At 43.0% G+C, this 19,431-nt stretch overlaps 1 protein-coding gene across 1 annotated transcript; it reads left to right on the forward strand.

Annotated features, from left to right (window-relative positions):
* The first annotated feature begins 12,173 nt into the window (after positions 1–12,173).
* LOC146176396 (sulfotransferase ssu-1-like) lies at positions 12,174–15,797 on the forward strand. Its single transcript, XM_084580961.1, has 2 exons — positions 12,174–12,376; positions 14,381–15,797. The coding sequence occupies exon 2, from the start codon at positions 14,430–14,432 to the stop codon at positions 15,372–15,374; it is 945 nt and encodes a 314-aa protein (XP_084437087.1). The 5' UTR covers positions 12,174–12,376; positions 14,381–14,429; the 3' UTR covers positions 15,375–15,797.
* The last annotated feature ends 3,634 nt before the right edge of the window (positions 15,798–19,431 follow it).

Raw genomic sequence — 19,431 nt, forward strand, 5'->3', positions numbered from 1 at the left:
TTTGTAGGATTCCTAGAATTCGTCCCCGTAAACTTCCTAATTTCATCCGCCCACCATTTTTCTGCGCTCTGCTACCCTTCTCTTCCCTCCCAAGCCAATTCTTCGCCATCGACAATCATCGGCTACATTGCATCGCGTTCACTGCCCATCTCCACTTATTGATTTCGACTAGAATATCAGTGACCCAGGTATGTTCTCCGACCCACTCTGCTCTGCGCCTTAACGTTACGCCTTCGGCTTTTCCATCCATGCCTTACTTTCGTGCTCTCAATGTAGGTTGAACGCGTTTGGTGAACCCCAGCTGCAGTGTCCCATAAATGGAAACCGGTAAATTACAGCTGTTCACAGTCTTTTTATACCTATAAGTCAGTCCAACGCCAGCAACATACAAATTATGGCGTTCGTTTATATATATATATATATATATATATATATATATATATATATATATATATATATATATATATATATATATATATATATATATATATATATATATATATATTGTTACGGTGAGGCAAACTGGCGAACACAGGAGAACAGAGAACGAAGAGATGTTTGATGACAGTTTTAGCTGAGCTTTAACGAAATGTTGCCAGGCCTAGCACGAGCGATCCTATACGCGCCACTGCCCGCTTCATTCTCCTTGATCGTCCGTAACATGACCAGGGGCCACCGAGCTATCGTCCCGATCGTGGACGAGGAAGTTTACCGATGTTGATGATTCCATGGCATGGTGATGGGCGATATATATATATATATATATATATATATATATATATATATATATATATATATATTGTTACGGTGAGTCAAACCGGCGAACACAGGAGAACAGAGAACGAAGAGATGTTTGATGACAGTTTTAGCTGAGCTTTAACGAAATGTTGCCAGGCCTAGCACGAGCGATCCTATACGCGCCACTGCCCGCTTCATTCTCCTTGATCGTCCGTAACATGACCAGGGGCCACCGAGCTATCGTCCCGATCGTGGACGAGGAAGTTTACCGATGTTGATGATTCCATGGCATGGTGATGCGCGTGTCTGAATGCTTGAAGAAGAAAAGGAAGAAGGAAAAAAGAGCGGCTTGCCGGCCCGATGATTCCCGATGAACCTTGGCTCAGGACACTCTCGTGCCACACGTTGCCACGACTCGATGGTGGAGGCCAAGGCACGAACCGCATGGCATAGGCAGAGTAGGATGTCTTGAAGTGTAGCGGTGTCTTGGGTCGAGGGGTCTTTTGTCGGCACATCTGGTCAGTGGGGTCGCATATAGTCGGTCGGGTCTCTTCTTGTGTCTTGTGGTCATGTGTGGCGTCTCGGATCAGTCTCTCCTTCGTCGTATCTTGTGGTCGAGGCGGGGGGGGGGGGGGGGAGGAACGGCAAGGTCTTGCTTGGTTCGGCAGGCTGGGGAAGAGCCATGCGATGCCTTCTAACATTCAGCCGACCGTGCAAGAAGTCGCAGGGCATCGAAGCTCCGGACCAGAATGAGGGGGTGATAATGATGTACTCCGCACCTCCAACCAAATATTACCATGCGGCAAGCCGGTAAACACAGGAGAGCAGAGAGATGTTCGTTGAGAGTGAGATGACCTTGAATGAAATGTTGCCAGGCTTAGCGCAAGCACTCCTGTCCGCGCCCCTGCCCGCTTCTTTTTCCTTGATAGTCCGTAATAGTATATATATATATATATATAGCGAGAGAGAGAGAGAGAGCACCGGACGCGATATTCGGATGTCGTGGGTTCGGTCCCCACCATCGGCACGTTGTTTTTTCTTCTACTTTCTGTTTAATTATCTTTCCCCTAATAGATTACATTACTAATCTCTGTGATTATCCAAGTAAACATAAAAAAAAAGACAAAGTACCATCCCCAACGCTTTCCTTGGCCTCGCCGACTGTTGGCTTCTTTCCTTCATGTATTATCCTTCATGTATTCCTTCAGCTTTCCTTACCATGGGACCTTAAAGCTGTAGCACTCAGATTTCTCTTGTCCTGTGTTTTCCTCAAGGTGTGGTGAGGTTTACAGTTAGACTTGCAGACTGCGTTTTTTCTGTGATAGTAACTTTGAAAACGTATAATATACGATAGGATAAGCTGTCGTTTATTTCCTTCAGTTGCTTAGAGGCTTAGGTACAACGAAAACAGATGAAGTCGCAACAGTTTACTGCAGTGAAACCTCCTAACAACGTGTTTACAACCATTGTGAGGGCAAGTACTTCAAAAAGTGGGTCAGCCTCACATCCCTCTGTTAGCAGATTATATGGCTGACTAGAGTGGCATGTAGCAGGTCAACGCTCGATAAGGCAGGAGTAAACAAAGTACAAAATAAGTGTGGCTCGCTTTCTTATCAGGATAGCAGCCACACTAATGGAATGGTGCTTGCACAAGCTTCTAATCGTAAGGCCTTTTTGTAGAACCTTTAGCTAAAGATATGGTATAGATGACATGGTATGGTATGGTATGGTATGGTATGGTATGGTATGGTATGGTATGGTATGGTATGGTATGGTATGGGTATGGTGGGGGGGGGGGGGGGTATGGTATGGCATGGTATGGGGTATAGTATGGTATGGTGTGGTACAGCACGGTGTGGTGCGGCATGGTATTGCATGCTATGGCTTTCTGCCCCAAAGCCACACAGGCTGAGAGAGATGCCGCAGTTGAGGTCTCGGGTAGTTTAGGCTGTGTGATGTTCTTTAAATTAGCACTGATATCGCGCCGAGCGAATTGTGACTTCTTTGGCTCAACTTTGCAGCGCTTTATCCACTTAGCCACTGCGTCGTACATTGTAAACAATCGTGGAGTGTGCTTAAGATTTACTTTAAATTCGCATCCGGAATAGAATTCATAGTTACCATGCGACGAAGCAGGATTCTTGTGGCGTTTGTACTCTTCATACAAATAATCGTTTTTATGCATCAGCTGGGTGAAAATAGCACTTTTGAACTTACTTTACCTTTTAAGCTCGAAAAACACCCTTTGAAAACTGATACGCACAACGCGCATTAAGCGTGGAGAGAAAAAATTATACATTGAATATAAGAAGCAAAACGTAATGATCTCAGCGCCTGCCACACAACGCGTAGTAATTTCTGCCGCAAGTGGCGTAACTGTAGTGCAGCTGTTTCACCGGTGAGAGGTAGGTTGGCAGCATTTCTTAGATGTAGGCAAGTTGTTCGCTTGGGTTACAACTACAGCTGAGCTACAGATGCACCTATAGACAATACTAGCAAAATGTGGAACGCGCACAAGAACACTGAATCACGAACGACAAAAAACAGGTGTTAGCTGGGGAAACCTCAATACTAGCGCATGTTTGATTTAGGGTGAGGGCTGTTCATCAAAAGAGGTAACCAAACTGCCTTATACGTTATAATGTAAGTAGTCTGCTTACTATAGCATTCATTACGGAGTTATGTTTTTTCATAAACAGTATAAACTATTGCTTATTGAGTGGTCCTCATTCCTTGAAAGCTTAATTCATTTTTCGCTCTAAATGTGTCATAGTTTTATGTATACCTGTATACCATAACTCTGCAAGTTATGTCGATAATTCGTGTTCTCTACATTAAGACAGCTTAAATGCGTTAAATAGGGTTACCGTTGAAATGTTCGTCGCTTAGTGTTGAACTCTAGTGTTTTACCGAAGAAAAATCATCAGAAGGTTCATTTCTTTATCACGTGATTGATGTCCGAAGAAGCCCATACACTTGTCAAAACCTGCTAAGGCTTCTTTCGTCCATATTGGGAAATATTTACGAAAAATGCCCCAGTTCTCAGTACACGTATATGCAGTACAGAATAAATTTTAATTGCTCGTATTTGTTGCCCACGAGCAAAAGGTTTCTGTTTTTGTTCTCCCATTTGAGCTTTTAGGCGCGGGTTTAGTTTTTTGCAGGCTGCACAGCTGTGCAAGAGCAACAGGATATAATACGGCCTGTTTGCCCCGCTTTGCCTCAACATCACGCAGACAGAGAGAGACACATCATAACTGACTCTGAACAACGTTTTCACGTGGCCTCAACCGCACCTCCATAACTACTCCAACCCAAATATGCAGCCCTCCATGTAATCCATGAAATCGGCATAATGCGTTACGAGAACGCCACGTGAGCAGGAGCCGCTGATGGAACGCTCTTTGTGAGACGGAGATTTGATCGATTACCAGGTGTCAGCGTCTACACCTCAGGACAAACGTACAGAGAGCTGCTGAACGTAAGTATAATAACGTCTTGCTGCGAAAGTGAATATTTATTTGTTATAAAACGTAACATTTATGTTCGGAATGTTACCCATCCTTATTTTACTGATTGAGTCCTTAAACGATGATGTTCCGCATACGTGCTGTGCAGAAGAGAGGTAAGAGAGCGCGTGATAACGTCACCGCGTCAGTGCTAACTTTGTCACCATCAGGATGGATGCGGAGTAGAAGCAATAAGACTTTATGTAACAAGATGTTACGTAACACATTTAAGTCAAAGCTACATGATATATCATCGTACGCAGCTGTGAATTACAGTTTTCGCAGATAGGCAGTTATGGAATGCCGTTATCATGTTTATGCTACCGTTTACCGTTCTGCCGGACGGTTATATTTCCAGTTAACGTTGGGCAACGCAGAACGCATTTATAGCATACTATTTTCTTCTTACATAGATACCTTCGGAAGCTTCACAGTTACCGTAATATAAACAAAAATAATGATGAGAGAATGTAGCCCCGCTTGTAGCAAAAACATAAATATGAACATATAGCAAAGCTTAAGTCACACCATCATGTGACCATAAGTCAAGGCGCTCCAACTATCCTTAGAGAAACATTTTTTCCCACTATGCTCACCAGTTGTGTGGGCATTACAGTTTCTGTTTCTTTTTTTTTTCAAGGACAAAAGGAATGAAAATGGAGGTCAAAGTTCAAGCCGGCAAAAACCTGAATAACTGCTGTGAATGTTCATGGTGTACGGTCAGGCTTTTAACCTCGAAATATGCCACTTGTCTCGAAAAAGTCTTCTAGTAGGCACTTCGGAGGTGTAAATAAGAGTAGGCGAAATGAAAGCAGATGTAGCCGTTTAAGCTAGACATTGCACTGAGCAATGGGGTGGTGATGCTGTCTTTCGTCCGAAGCGGGCGAGCAACGTTCAGCCACACCGGTCCCTTACCTCTTCGAAACCTTGAAACATATCCTCTAAAGTTCTGGCGCAACGGCAATGACCACTCATGCGCAGATATTGTCAGCCTATCCCGGTAAAATATAATGTACAGCCGATAATAATAAGATATAGATCTCTAATAACATCTGTGTCCGTATTTGAGTTGTACTTTATAATAATTTGTTACACACCTCGCTGCTTCGCTTGTCTGTTGCTTTGATGATGCTTCTTGATAAGGCCAACGAATTACTTAGCAAGGCATGAAGCAACCGCAGACTGCTAAGTTGTCCAGCATGGTCTTGAGTCCGCTATTCTTCCTAGCTCAGTATTTAGAACATTTCCTGTAAACTCGAATTGAATAGGATAACAGCAGCTTTCCGGCATGTCACTTTCAGTTCTTAGGCAACCCCGGCATAATACAATATATTCAGATGTACATGTTCATGCGGATGGCCTTAGTTTCCCTTACGTACCAATGATTTGCCTGTAAATTTTTTTTGTGCCCTCGCAGATATTAGCAAACACTACCACAGACAATGAATGCGCAGATATTTCGAAAATATTTGCTAGGAAACTGAAATGCTGGAAGAAATTCTATGAAAGTATTATTCAAACTTGTCTAGGTTTTCTATGAGCGGGAAAAAGTTTGTTGTGAGTTTTTTAACTTTGTCCCACGATCCTGGCCGCGGTGGCCGGTTTTTGGATGGAGGCGAAAAGCAAGGAAGCCGTGTGCTGTACGATGTCAGCGAACTTTAAACATCCGCAGGTGGCCAAAATTACCGGAGCCCTCCATCCACTACGGCGTCTCTCACAGCCCTAGTCGCTTTAGGACAATAAACCTCATAAAGCTAAACCCAAACCAAAACTTAAATTTCTCCTGCTCTCTCAAAGAGTAAAGGTGACTATCATTAGAGTCAACTGGGGTGTTTTCTGGAAATATAATAGCGAAATCATGAAGTAGTTGCGAAACTAGGTTTAGGAAGTTCCGTATACTTTGTTCTAATTTGGGGGTATGCTTGCTAATTGCGCTAGCTTAATGTAACATTCCTATTCTCAGAGTTTGTGCATGATTCTAAAAACTCATTTTTATTGTTTTGTTTTTACTAAAGAAAGAACTGTATGTCAGCAATATATGACGAGGTACCATTTGTAAACAATAGCATGAGTATATCCGCCACATGCTAATGATTAATAAGACTTTAGCTTAAACAGAAAACACCGACTATTAACGTCGAAACCAATCTATTTGGCAAAGTGCGGTTAAGACATTGATTCTGCAACGCGGTTTAGTAAAGAGTAGCCTTCTACCATGTGTGTTTTTTCTTTCAGTTACTTCTGGCTTCCTCTGTACATGTATGATGACATTGGAGTGTTTACGTATTTTTTTTTTCGTATAAGTACACCTTCCTGTCACTGCGCATTTTAGATTGCTGAGATCCAATAAATGCCTTTTCAACTGCTTTCACTCTGCAGGTTCTGGTGCTCTCGCATACGATCCTCCTCGTCAGTCTCGTAATTCAGCAGGCTGACAGACTCGATTCCATTGGAGGATCGCACCGTGAGCATGTAGTTAAGAAGTAGCACACGAACCTGCTCTCTTTCGAGACCTTCTTGCGTAGGTGGCCCGTAAACATTCTCGTTGGGAAACTCCTCAGCAGACTTTGCCTGCTTCTGAATTCGCCTTAATTCATCTGCACTTTCTGTAGTCTCAATCGGTGTCCCAATACATTTATAATTTTCGACGCTATGTCCAAGATTACAGCAGCTGTTCCTCGCTTATTACTGGTATCGCCCAGGAATCACTCAAATTCATTGTCACGATTACTGCCACTGCAAGAAGTTTTAGTGTAGCGGGTTTTCTTTGACGATGCTTTCGGGGTTGAGTTAAGTGAATTAATGGAAATCAGGGCATAGGTGCGAATACGGTGGCACCTTCGACGTGCTTCTCTTTAGGCTCGGTAAGTGAAACAGTGGTTATCTCGAAAGGTAATGCTATGAAAAATGGTTGAAGATGTATGAAGGGCTTATGTGAACTTAAGTCAGAATAAGCTGACTGGCTGACGTCTTCTGTTCTGGGGGTCTTCGAGTCTTCCCTCGTGTCGCTACATAAATTCTCACTTCACTGCGTGACTTCTTTGAAACATTTTTCGTCGCTTTCTACCTTTCCAGAGAATGAAATCTGAATGGAAGCGTTGTTTTCACAACGGGAGCTGCACCCCTGTCATTGAGAGCGGGAGTTCGGTGGAAAATGGCAGTCGATCCTGTTACATTCATAGAGGGCGCAGATTTTCCAGTGAGCTGAACTGCTGTCTTCATAAAACAACCGCTGTCGGCAGCAAAAGTAAACGCCTGAAAGGCCTCGATGTACTGGCGGAGGAACGTCATTGTTCATGTGGTACTTTCTTCATACTCTAGCACAGATGCGATGTCTTCGGCCAAGATGTGGTCTTGAAAAGCCTGCACCTTCTTACTGAGAAAGCGTAAGGTGCCATTGCGAGTTTTCAGTCGCGCGCGAAAAAGCTTTAACGCAAAAATATATCCTGTGTTGAATTTCAAAAGTTCACTTTCGTCATGGCACAGGCGAGTCGGAAAAGCGCACTAGATGATTTTTTTTTCAGGCGGTCCATGCTGTCTGGTTGAAGCCCTCTTCGTCGCCAGTGTGGTTCGCTGATGGAGCTCCTAGCATCTTCTTGTAGGGCCGATGTTATTCTTCAACTAACCTCAATGAAGGACCTATGGCGGAGTTCGCGATAACCTGCCGGGTGGGACAACATTAATCACTGATCATTCAGGCTGTCATTATAGCGCACAGTCTCTTTCTCTTTCGCGCACCCCCAGTTCTAAACTTGCTAATGATTAATAAGACTTTAGCTTAAACAGAAAACACCGACTATTAAAGTCGAAACCAATCTATTTGGCAAAGTGCGGTTAAGACATTGATTCTGCAACGCGGTTTAGTAAAGAGTAGCCTTCTACCATGTGTGTTTGTTTTTTCTTTCAGTTACTTCTGGCTTCCTCTGTACATGTATGATGACATTGGAGTGTTTACGTATTTTTTTTTTTCGTATAAGTACACCTTCCTGTCACTGCGCATTTTAGATTGCTGAGATCCAATAAATGCCTTTTCAACTGCTTTCACTCTGCAGGTTCTGGTGCTCTCGCATACGATCCTCCTCGTCAGTCTCGTAATTCAGCAGGCTGACAGACTCGATTCCATTGGAGGATCGCACCGTGAGCATGTAGTTAAGAAGTAGCACACGAACCTGCTCTCTTTCGAGACCTTCTTGCGTAGGTGGCCCGTAAACATTCTCGTTGGGAAACTAGGCAAAGAAGAGACTAAAGCGTGTAGGTGGGTCCCTATAGCACTTTGTTGCGCGAGGTGACGGAACTTTATTTTTCAAAGCTTTTTAGGTATTGCATAAGGACCGACACAAACCTGCGGCGTTAAGATATTTATCACGAGTTGGCCTCTAATATGCGACAAATGGAAATTATGCTTCCCGTCGCCAATGCGGGAACCAAAGGAGGAAGGGGCATTATATATAACTTCTTTTTTTTTTCTTTCTTTTTTTTTTTGTTCTTTCTTCCCCGCATGCCGCTTGTAGATGCATGCGTGAATCAGCAACACATAAATACCCCCCCCCCCCCCCCCCCCCATCCTCAACGGCATGTGTAGCTCCGAATGCAATTTTATCCCTTTCACGTGTGATTTTTTTTTTTACTCGAGGTTTTGGGGAAGATATGGTCGCGATTGATGACAGGTAAATTTTCAGGTTTTTTTTCTTTCTATTGTTTTAAAAAATAGAACTGTTATAATTATTCTTCACACCCCCCGCGGGCACAATTCAAATATCAAGAAGGTGCCTTTATAATATAGCTATAAATCTGCAGTCACGTAGTGCGTTTACATTGCTCACAACACTGTTTCAAAGATTTCGCGCACCTTTGACGCCATATGAAGAAAACACTTTCGCCGTCCAGTCATTATATTAGCTAATCAAAGCGCCTAAAAAGTGGGAAGACAAATAAATATTTTAGCCCTAGAGGGCACAGTAGTCAGTCATTCGGTTCGTCAGCAGTTAGTCGGACGGTCAGTAGTCGGTTGGCAATAAATGTTTTACACAATGATGACTTGAGGTCTAAGAGGAAGGCGAATAGGCCACATTAGGCGAAGGTCAGGGGCCCGGCCTTCCTAACGGTCTAGCAAAGTATTATGTTTATGCTCGCCGTCAGTACTGGGGTCCGTCTAGTCTTCGTGCGTCTTGATGGGATCGGCAAACCCTTAGTGGACGTGGAAGCTTGCTATGCCTGAACACAGAGAACACTCCTGCACTTCTTTTTCAAGTCTCAGAGATATAACATACGGTATCGGCACGTTCCACTTTAAAGAAAAAGTTTATTAACAACTTGATACTAACATGACCAGGGGCAAGGCATGCATCCAATCGCTAGGCAAAGAAGAGACTAAAGCGTGTAGGTGGGTCCCTATAGCACTTTGTTGCGCGAGGTGACGGAACTTTATTTTTCAAAGCTTTTTAGGTATTGCATAAGGACCGACACAAACCTGCGGCGTTAAGATATTTATCACGAGTTGACCTCTAATATGCGACAAATGGAAATTATGCTTCCCGTCGCCAATGCGGGAACCAAAGGAGGAAGGGGCATTATATATAACTTCTTTTTTTTTTTTTTTACGCTTCACAGAAGTGCCGCGGAAGGCATCACATATTTTCGTGGTAACAAAATGCCTATACGAGCGTACGACCAATATGCAAAGAAGGTGAGACAAAAAGCTCCCACCACTCGCGAATGGGTTACGCTAATCACGTCTGCGTGTGGATTTCGGTCCACCTACTTGAGCTTGTTTTTACGATCGCACGTGTTTCTGCAGCGCAAGCTTATGAGACCGTGTTATAAGTATTTCCCTTGTTTTAATTTGAACGCATTTCTTGTTTAATGATCGCCAGAGTGTGTCAGCAGGGTGCATGGGCCAAGCCTGTCGTCAGAGCGCCTGCGCACAAATTGTCAATAAGCAATTGCATTTATAATAATTATACTAGTTTAATAATCGATTATGTGAATTGTGGGAATAATAATTAACTTGCCAAAATGTTTAATTTAGTGGGTAATCAGTTCTGTTACTTATAAATTGAAAAGTCATTTCACCATAGGTGAATAGGTTAATTGCTCATTTAGTATAATAATAATTTACGCTAATTGGTTAATTGGTAAAGACAAAAATTAACGAACGTGCAGCAACGGATTCGGCAGCAGTTAGACAAAAGCTTTCGCACCTTCCCCTAAGCCGATTTAAGTGCAACACTGCAATTTTTGCGCTTTTTCTAGGCAAAAGATTTTGAAACTAGCCATGTGTATTTCTAAACGCGATCTTTGACTCGCGTCTGAAGTGGTACCGCCCTCACTTCTGAATGAAATTCAAACGATTGCTCGTGCGACGTAGGGCAGTAGGCCTTCATCAACGCTAAGGCGTTTTTTTACGATAGAACGTCTCTACTTACTTCCATAGTAGACACACTACTCCTGCGAGCGTGGATCTATTCTCGTAACCGAGAGTAAAGGGTTGAAATCTGCGCTGGTAGTTGAACTTAAGGGTGGCTTCAACAAAGTTTTTAGGGAAGCCAGTTTTTTTCACATGGCCTATGCAGGTCTCCCTACGATTCGCTATCATACAGGTGTTCTGTCACAGGAAGACAAGGTGATATGACAAGCTGCTTTGCTGACAAGTTATGACGCAATATAGCTTTAAAATCTTGTTGCCCTTTGAAAACTCCGTTCAGTAGTCTGATCTTCGACAAGAATCAAAGGCGAGAATGATCCTCCTCCCAGTTCATACTATGTTCACTGTTGCTAAAACAACCCACACTTTTGTTCCAAACGATTGATGCACGTGGCTTAACACAGTTCGTTTTCTAACGTCTCAAAAGTGTCCCTGTCAGAACAACGCAACTTCACACTAATGTACCCGTGACCACGAATAAGCATTCATATGCATCATTTTAGGTGCAGACACTTGTGTGAAATAAGCTGGTAGCCTTTGAAGATCCGTGCAGTAAAATTCAAATCGATCACTTTGTAATAAAAGCCATTCAGTATTACCTCATTTTGAGCACTACACAGTGCCATAAAATTGCCAGATTCCAAAGATAAAACAGACCACCTGAAATGCGGACATGGTCTTGAAGAACTGGCACCTCCTTCCTGTCCTTCCTCAGAAAGCTCACATCATAAATGGTCGGCGGGCCTTTGAAGTGCCTACTACCTCGCGCGGGCGTCACTGGTAATACGGCGGGAGATAATGTTATCCAAGAAACGCATTGATTCTCAAAGCAGCTATTCAGGAACCACATTTCGGCACATTTTTCTTTGCTGTGTCCTCTCATCTATCTACATCAATTGTGCTGTTAATTATTTGGGACATTTTGTTCCAGAGTGCCCAAATTTTTAGCATGGCAGCATTTTATTTCCTTTGCATCCTGGGATGGTTAATGTTTCATTAGTCGTGAGTTCTGAAACTCTGCACTCTGGTGGGGCACGAAAATAGGTGGGAACCATAACAAACATTTGCTTGAAAATTTTGGATGGCACTCGCCGTGTAGGAAGATGGCAAAAAGACTTTGTTTCAATTGCGTAACTCGAGTGAAACAATTACTAAACAGGTCATCACCAGTCTTTCCGATGCACAAACGACTATGTTAACTAATGTCATCTTTTTAGTTCATACTCATCCGTACTATAAGACGTTCGCTGTTTCCAATGCCTGAAAGGAAAATCAAAAATGGAGGTAGCTGATATGCAATGCGATAACAAGAGTCGGGAGAGAGGGAACGTTTTTATGGACAGGCAGCCTAAATTCACCGGGCCCTCGCTTCTTTTCACCACTCGTCGCTGTCCTCGCGTGGAAATGTTTGCTCCACTTATATGCTTTCTTGACTGCATGTCATTCGATTACAGCAGTATAAGAGCAGATAGCCCAGTCTCGCCATGACTGACTTACAGAGGTGACATTTGTCGGTGGCTCGACAATCGCTGAAGACCGCACTGCGTGCAAAGGCAGAGAAACGGCTTGCATTCTTTTGCACCTAAGTTTGCTGGAAAAGCTTTAAGCGCTTAGTAAAGTGCTTGAACTCGTTGTTACAGTGAGTACGTAGAACACCGGTAAAGCCGCATCCATTCCGCCTCTTAAGGAAATCATCAGCTATACAGTGAGTTTTGAGCTTTTCACTCTCGACAGATTGTAGTTTACAACTGCTCTTTAATTATGCATTTACTTTGTGTTCGCAGCACGCATAATTGACCTTTCTTGAAGTAGACAGTCATTTTCTTATTAGCTGCCTGTTGTTAATGAAAATGGTATTTGTGACATCGTCTCGTGGGAAGTAGCAGCATTTGATTGGTGTGTTGAATACAACTATTGTGATCCTAAATATTTATTTAAGTCTTTGTTTGGCTGTTTTAATGGTTCTCTCTGCGCATGAGTATGTATAATGTCGGCACTGAACGGTCGCTTTTTCAGCAACATGTATCTCATTTTTCAGTCGTCAGTCTTGAAAACGCTACATTCATGTTTCGCTCATTAGCATTGAAAACTCCTATATCGCCATGCGGCTGACCCCAAAAGAACACTTCTTTAAACGTAGATTCAAAATGTCGTCAAGTCCGCTCAGAAAGAAGACGCAGTAAGCCATGTTCATTGTCTATAGAGTATGGCACGGGCAGAGGCTCTTTATTTTTCTTTACTTTTCATGCCTCAACATAAAATATGTCTATAGAGTACGCGCGCATTCTTTGCGACCCTCATGCTATTTTAGATAAAGAAACAAAAAAAAGCATGAAGGATTTGAACCTCGCTTCACTACATTAGCTACCAACGCAGGGACTGTCTCTTTTCCGTGCTACATAAAGCAGAGCCAGATTGCTTGAAATTACCCGTGAAAATTGTTTCAAATAAATATTTTATACCATTTAAGAGATTTTATGCAGGTTATAAGAAATTTTATCCGATTATGACTGGAATAAACTGCGCATAAGTCTCCTCTTCTTGCTCCGTATGAGCTTGTGCTTGTGCTATTGTGGTTTTTCAGTTCTCCTTAAATTCATCTGTTAAAATTTTGAAATAACCCGTTTTTTAAGAATAACTCTGCAGTTCTTCGTTTTGGATTAATCTTTTTGAAATTTACTCTCAGCCCAGGTGCAGTGATAGCAATAAAGTCTCGGGCCAGCCAAGCTGGCTCTGAGCAGCTTTCTCCCCTTGTTGTCTTCAAAATTTTGCGCCCCCTTACCATCAGGAACAGGTGAAATCAAATACTGTTTTGTAGTTTATTGTGCGACTTTATTCATCAGGTTGTTTGTAAGTACAAATTTTGTTTTTATTTTTGAAGTCTGATTTGTTAATCAAAGTGTGTTTAAGTTTTGAAAAATCGTCTTTTTTTCTGTCTGTCTGGTGTATACAGTGAACAAATGTCGCGATAACCGATAAATCAAATGCTTCCTTTGGAAAAAGCGAAATGGATTAGTCCCTTTAAGTTCACGCACACGAAGAGTTCGTAGTCAGTTGTACGGTACACCCTTTCATGAACGTTCGCATATATGATACGTATGTTTTAGAGAAAAATGTTCAAACCGTGCGCTTTTGTTTAAGTTCCAACCTTTCATCCCAATTTCCCATTCTTATGAGAGCAGATGACCTTACGAATCAGTTGTAAATTTGTTATCCTTCGTATTTCGCACAATTAAAGAACTCGGCAAGAAAAAACCTATCGATTTCTTTCTCAGGTATTATCACAGCCTTTCGAGGATGAATGTGAAGGTTGAAATTCTTGATGCTTTTTAAAAATCAGCGTGCCACGGTATTGAAAGCAGGTTTGAGGCTTACGAACTAAAATAAAACAGTATTAATGAAGGCTCTTCACGCTTAACTCTACTTGTTCTTTGAGCAAATATGTTATGCACCTCGACGTTGATAAAGATTTCATTCTTATCAAGCAAGAAAGCCCAACACGGGGCACTACTGCAAGTATATTTTCTACTATGGATAATTTGAGCGTATATGTCAATTGTGTACTTGTTTGGGACACAATTATTACATGGTTATATGCTAAATATTTCTCATGTTAGGCAAACTCTAGCCAGTGACCTTGGTTTGCGAATAGTAAAGTGAACAGGGTCAACTGAATTTTTTTTATTTATTTTTTACCATATCTTTGCAGCTTTGTAATCTCGTCGAACCTGAAAGGCTGTCCATTAAAACCACGCATCATGGAAGTCAACGAGCTTCGAAATATTAATGGCCTACGGATCCGTTCGTTCTTCCCAGAGGCCCTGGTTCGTTCTACGATGGCCTACCGACCTCGAAATGATGATATCTTCATTGTATCATATCCGAAGTGCGGCACCACGTGGACACAGTATCTCGTACTCAGCATACTCTCAGAAGGGGAGCCGCCCACAGCTCTCATCGACTTTATGCTCAGCTCTCCGTACATGGAAATGATGGGCGCTGAGGCGGCAGAGAAGATTAAAGGCCCGCGCCTCCTTAAAACACATCTTCCTTTCGACAATCATCCGCACTCGGAAGATGCAAAGTACATCTACGTCGCACGCAACCCGTACGACGTGTGCGTTTCGTACTACTACTTCTTGAGAAGCATGACGCCCAAGAGAATAAAAGACGTGTCCTTTTCAAAGTTTCATGAACTGTTTGTGTCGGGCAACGTGTCTTACGGTGATTACTTCGACCATTTGCTCTCATGGTACAAACACCGCCATGATCCCAACGTGCTGTTTTTGACCTACGAAAAGCTAAAGAAAGATCCCTGCTTTTGGACTCTCGAGATCGCCGACTTCACAGATGAAGATTGCGGAGATAAACTTCGCGAGGATCCTGCTTTGCTTCAGAAGGTTGTTGACGCCACAAGGCTGGAAAAAATGAAAGATGTATTCAATGGGAAGATGGTCACGGTCATTAAACGATTACTCGACCTCCCTCCACACAGGGCTATTAAGTCTCTGGAGGTGTACAGAAATAGGCTCGCTCACAGAGAAGAAATGCACGAGGATCACGGATTCGTCCGCAAAGGCGTCGTTGGCGACTGGGCGGCCCATTTCACAAATGAACAGATCGAGAGAACAAAGTCATGGATTGCCGCAAAATCTAAAGGCTCTGACGTCATGAATCTATGGGCAGACTTGCATCTCCCATGAAGAATTAGAATGCATTCATATATAATTCGGTTCCTGTAAATAAGCTGTGCTATATGTGACGATCCCTGAACAGTCATTGACTTTCCACACAGCTTCTATTTTCGCATGGTGATTTGTGCTTCGCTGTGTGTCGGTTGCTGTAGCTTGAGAGCCATCATGCGCCGGCTGCCCGGGCGTGTAGCCTAACAGCTTATCACAACAGCAGTTGAAGAGCGCACAAGAAAAGTAAACAAATACATCCAGAAAGTACATACATCTAACAGTTCAATGAAATTCCTCATGTTCTATATGCTGGTTGGACATTGATCAAACATCCCAAAACTGCTTCAGTGCAATTTTAACCTAAAATGAGAATTGAGTTTGATGTATTTGCAGTGCGGTATAGAAGGGAGTGCTAGCCGATAAACAACCCGGCATGCATTGTAAGACACGTGTACTCACTTCATAAATTGAGATTTACGCTATAAAAAACAAATAAAGTGATTACGGATTTACTTTCACCGTATCTGGTTTGTAAGGTTTTATGCTTGTATATGAAATGCCATGCAGTGAGAGAGAAAATCTTGCAGGAGAACAGCCTCGTATTTTAAGATGGCATCAAGCATACAGTGCATATTTTACTTTCGGGTAACAAGCCGCAGTGATGCTGAAAGAGGTGAGCAGTGTCGGATTCATCAAACCGCCCTGACGAGGAATAAAATGTTTTCTGCCTACATTAAGTAATCAAAGATCACTCTTTATGCAGACCTTAGGCAAGGAGGTATTTTACTCAAGCGACTGCACTAAACGGTAAGGTCCGTTTAGCCTAATTGGAACACGTGACCCGTACGGGTCACTTGTCACTAATGCTATCGCATTCTACAGATCGATGTAACTCAGATGTCAAAACAAGATAACAAAACAACTTAAAGGTTGCCAGCGTGGATTTGGACACTTTAGGGAAAAAAACTAAAACTAAGTGCACGCCGGAAAGTTTTCATATGCTGCTGTCACTTATATAATGGTACACGCTGCCCCTCTGGACCTGCGGAGATCAAGTTAAAGTAATCGTTATAATTACTGCCCCAAATTTGCATCAACGCCAGCCGTTGTCGGTTCAATGGCACCACAAAGACGTGGATAAAGTCATTTACAGCTGGAATATGCAGATCCTGCCTTGGCTCCCTTTATGCGGCCAGCAGTATTAAGGAAATAAATAAGTGCCAGTCGCTTTTCTTTAGCGTCTGTCTCACCAATACCATTTCTCATATGAAGCTTTCTTGAGGGAGATGGTGCGCCTTGATTTTTCTGATCAGCTGGCGATCGCAATCAAGAGTGACAGTAACTTAATTCTTAGTGCTCACCGACTTTCAAACGCGACATTGCCTGAAAGTGAGAAGAATGTCCGGATTGCAACAGCATTATGATCGAGCAAGAAATGTAGGTAGACCAGCTCGATAGCTCCTGAGTTGCTGGCAATTTCAGCGTCCGAGATGTGAGCGAACATTCACGGGCACGGATCTGAAAGGTTGCACCTGGCAGGCGGGTTCTGTGATGTTCGGTGGGTTCTGTGATGCTCAGTCATCACTTCGGAGAAGCGACTGTGAGATGGCCACCAAACCTTCCAGTCTCTTGAGTGAAGATTGAGACAGGCTGGGGATAGGTCACACTGGCACATCTTTACTGCTGGGTTGAAATGGGGCTTCACACTCATAGGTAACTTTGTCACGCGGTATTACATATCAACAGGTGGTTTGCTATTGAGAATACGTTGTGTAACCGAATCACAAGTTAAGCAGTTAGCAATTGAAGGAGTTTTAAAGTGCATTTACTAGAACAAGGATCCACAAATGGTCGCGAAAATGACAGACATCAAATGTCGCCTCATTCTTTCAAAGTAATTAGCATAAGCATATCTCCATTTTAGCAGGATATCGTTAAAGGCCTCGTAAACCAGAACATTTGGCGTCGGCTTTGTCAGAGAAAAATCTCGAGCATCGAGCTGGCAATTAAAACTAATTGCTGGGTTAGAGTGGAAGCTTAAGTGTGTCCCACTAGTTTCTTTTTCTCACAGGCTCCTTACAGTATTCTACTTCCGTGTCCTAAACTCGCCAAGCAACAGGGTTAACGTTTTACTAGGGTATTTGTGCAGGTGTGCTGCGATGTAAAATGAAAGCACTCGAAGGAGAGACATCGAAATTCTAGCTCCTCTTTCAGAGGTTGAAGCCACGCTCTATGAATAAACGGTGTGTCATCTGAGGACGTTTTGCCAGCGATGTGTATGTTTGACAGTTGCATTGCTTTCACTCGCTTCGGCTCTGATTTCTCAGCCATAAACAATATAAAAACCCTTTGTTCCTTCTTTTATAACTCGTAAATGGGCATTGGGGATAATTTTAGCTACGGTGCTTGTCTGTAGGTAAAGTGTTTGCAATTGGGGCTTTATTTGTAATTAGTTGTTCATATATTACTGCAAGCTAACACCTAGGCTGACTAGTTAATGTAGCTCTAAGGGTGAGGTGCGTAGCTTTGCTGAGTCTTAGGAAAACAAAACAGCGCACTCCTGACACACGGAAAAAGAAAGGCACTGGTACACAGCGCAGCGCCGAATTCAACTGTTTATTTTATTGCAGAGCAACGCAATATATTTGCTCGAAGTGTGGGCTGGAAAGCATGGGTAACAGCTTTACGGTTTTCACGCGACAGAAAGATAACGTACCGAAAGCTGAAAAGACGCGAGATAACAAAACTGAACATAACAAAGCGAGGCAACAAGATAGATAAAATAATGGAAGGGCGATAAAAGGATGAAGCCCATAGTCAAAAAGAAATGGCAAATAACATTATGCGATGTCACGAAAACAAAATGCAGAAAAAGCCGAAAAGTCCGTTAAGAGCAGAATGAAAATTAAAAGCGATAAAAGTTAAATGGAACATAAAAGCAGGATACCTACAAAAACCAATGCCAAAAGGGCACTAAGAGCGAAAAGATGCCTAATCCGGAATCAAAAACATAAAAACGTTGCAATGGTTCAACGCTACTGAACCAAATATTGAGCGAAAGGATTAGCTGCGGGTGACCGAGCGTTCTTCTTCTTCTTCTCTTTTTTTTTGTTCCTCAGCCCACATATAAAGCCCCACTTCAACCAACAAATATGACCATGCCTTAGTGGCCTATATAGGTAGCGTGAATGCCAGGGTCCTAGCAGGCTGATTCTGCCATAACCGTCCCATGTGAAACGAGACACCCGAGTTGGCAGCTCTCGCCAGCCTGTGTCACGTGGGGTGTGACGTCACAGCGTCGCGTGGGCAAGATGTAACTTCGGCCGGGTCACTCGAAGGCTTGAAAGTGCGAGTAGTATTGCTTTCGCAATAAAAACTACTCTGTAGATGGCTCGAGTAGTCTAACTCATGTTTCGTTAGCGAAATCGAGGGTGCGCTAATACAATCTTGTCCCAGCTTTATATTTCGTGTGCGATCTGATGCACAATTTCTCGCCATGGCAGTGCATGTATGAAGGAAAAGCTCACAGGATGGAGAGGGGCACTTTAGGCAGTGGACAACCAGGTTGCTCTTTATAGTGTTGTACACATAATTTGAGTGTTCCCTAAGACATTAATTGAGGCAGCGCCCTGTTTGTCCCATGTAGGCCTTGCCAACAACTCAAAGCAATTTTATAAACCCCACCAACTTCGCACGGAACGAAAGGTGCCTGTTGCCTAACAAGAGAGGTTGGCTCTCGCACAGCTGGGGCATTCACTCTGCGAGAAAGATTGTATAGCTTGTCGGGAGCCGAGAACACAACACCGACACCTGCCTTTGCCCGATTGTTTTGAGCCTGTGAGAAATAGTGTGCAGTTCAGGCACTACAACAACCTTGTGTTGGAGGTGAGGAGCCGCACGCACTTGACATCCTTCGAGTTTCTTCGACAAGGAACCAGCTACTGAGATCAGCAGGTGCTCATAGTTGCCAGCTTTTATCAGCCGCTGAGTTTGATATTCGAGGCTATGGCGCATAAAGGACTTCATTAGGGCATTCGGGAAACATAATTTCATAATGCCCCTGATCCTAGAGTGG

Source organism: Amblyomma maculatum, chromosome 10 (genome assembly GCF_055883805.1).
Source record: "Amblyomma maculatum isolate TAMU_Amacu chromosome 10, ASM5588380v1, whole genome shotgun sequence".
NCBI lineage: Eukaryota > Metazoa > Arthropoda > Arachnida > Ixodida > Ixodidae > Amblyomma > Amblyomma maculatum.

Excerpts from the sequence above, each read along its gene's own strand:
- LOC146176396 (XM_084580961.1), top strand. The coding sequence starts at position 14,430 with ATGGAAGTCAACGAGCTTCGAAATATTAATGGCCTACGGATCCGTTCG.